The sequence below is a fragment of the Arachis ipaensis genome, chromosome B05 (assembly GCF_000816755.2).
Source record: "Arachis ipaensis cultivar K30076 chromosome B05, Araip1.1, whole genome shotgun sequence".
NCBI lineage: Eukaryota > Viridiplantae > Streptophyta > Magnoliopsida > Fabales > Fabaceae > Arachis > Arachis ipaensis.
Window position 1 is genome coordinate 3,544,307 of NC_029789.2, and position 1,949 is coordinate 3,546,255.

General features: G+C 27.8%; 1 protein-coding gene across 1 annotated transcript in view; it reads left to right on the forward strand.

The window, feature by feature from the left end:
- Nucleotides 1–1,949, forward strand: part of LOC107642509 (probable serine/threonine-protein kinase CST) — a 6,640-nt gene that overhangs the window by 3,889 nt on the left and 802 nt on the right. Inside the window, exons 3-5 of the mRNA XM_016345897.2 lie at nt 592–727; nt 836–981; nt 1,127–1,250. Of these exons, the coding sequence (XP_016201383.1) occupies nt 592–727; nt 836–981; nt 1,127–1,250 (406 nt within the window). The remainder of the gene's footprint in view (nt 1–591; nt 728–835; nt 982–1,126; nt 1,251–1,949) is intronic.

Genomic DNA, 1,949 nt, shown 5'->3' on the forward strand with positions numbered 1-1,949 from the left:
ACTCAAAGTTCATTAAAATTTATTATTTTTTGTCATTATTTTTAGTTATCAACTCAATTCTTTTAATTTAATAATTCAATAACATATTTTTAACCCACACTTTAATATTGATAACTAACTAATAACCAAAAACAATAAATTCTAATAGTTATCTAACCTTTCTCAAATTAAAATATAGGTCATTCAAAAATCATAATATTGGTCCTGATGTTTCATCTTTTTGTTAAAGAGGTGGAAATTCAGCGTTGTAGTTTTTCAATGACATATTTGATAGTTTTTTTCTGACTTATAAATCTATTATAATTTATCTCAAAATTTGTAAGTACCTATTTGTCTTATTACTAAAATATATATGGTATATATCCAAAATGAGCCTTTTTAATCTAAAAGTTCTCAATGTTTTCATATTATTTTAACACATAATTTTTGAAAAAAGAATTAGTTGGCTTTCTTTAACAAAGTCAAATCATTTCTAAAGGTAAGCACAGAATTAAAACCATATTGAATAAGTATGCATGAATCAACAACTTTTTTGTGCCTCTAAATTCCAACCCTTTGACTTCGTAACTAATAAATTTTGTAATAATGCAGTCAGAAGTCAGCTTCTTAGGAAGGATTTCTCACCCAAATCTTGTTAAGCTTTTGGGTTATTGTAGAGAAGCTGATGAACTTCTCCTTGTTTACGAGTTCATGCCTAAGGGAAGCTTGGAGAGCCATCTCTTCAGAAGTATGATAATCAATCTATCAATAATTAATTAATAATTACAAATTTAATTGATTGGAATGCAGGATTTGAGTTTAACTCCATTATTCTTTTTCTTTATCTCTTGCCCAGGAAACTCTAATACAACAGAACCAATTTCTTGGAACACTCGTCTCAAAATAGCCATTGATGCTGCTAGAGGCTTGGCCTTCTTGCACACTTCAGAAAAGCAAGTTATATATAGAGATTTTAAGGCCTCCAATATATTATTAGATGGGGTAAATTTGATATATTCTAGTTTTCTTTTATTTTATTTAATTTCTGCCTTACATGCCACGCTTATTCTCTTTGACAAACTTTCTCATATATGGATGGATATTCAATTTCAGTATGGTGCAAATGTTTATTTTATGATGCATACAGGATTACAATGCAAAGATTTCGGATTTTGGATTAGCTAAATTGGGGCCTGCTGGAGGAGAATCACATGTGAGTACCAGAATCATGGGCACCTATGGTTATGCTGCTCCAGAATACATAGCAACTGGTAATTATCTATTTCACCCCCATTAAGTTCATACTAAATGCATAATATAATAAGGGCAATTTACTTATATAAAATAAATGCTGGAAACTTTTATCTGATTACAACAATTGAAAACTTGTTTTGTGAATGTTTTGTTTCATTTTTTATATAATTTGTGGGAGCCAACTACGGTTTCAGATTACACATAAACCGTGGCTGCAAAGGATTATATATACTAATCTGAAAACTGTGGTTGGCTCCTACGGATTATATATAAAGTGAAACAAGACATTCACGAAGCAAGTTTCTAATTGTTATAATCAAGTAAATGTTTCTAACATTTATTTTATATAGGTAAATTGCTCAAATAATAAAGTAGGCAGAGTAATGTAATCATTGCATTTGAACATGTGATCTTAAAGTTGTATAGAGACAACTTAATTGTATTGTTTGTTTTTTTTTTTTTATTTGAATTTTTTAAATTTTGTTTCTCACTTAAAAAGATAAAATATGATCTCTCATAATTTATTTTATAAATAAAACAAAAAAATATGAAAAAAATTTCAAAAATAAAAGACCACATTAAAAAATAAAATTTAAAAGATCCAAATATTGATTAAAAATATACCGCTGGACTAAATGTGTTGGATTGCTTACCAATATAAATTAAAATGGACGGCCTTACGTTTTTTATTAATTAATATAACATTTTAAATGTCC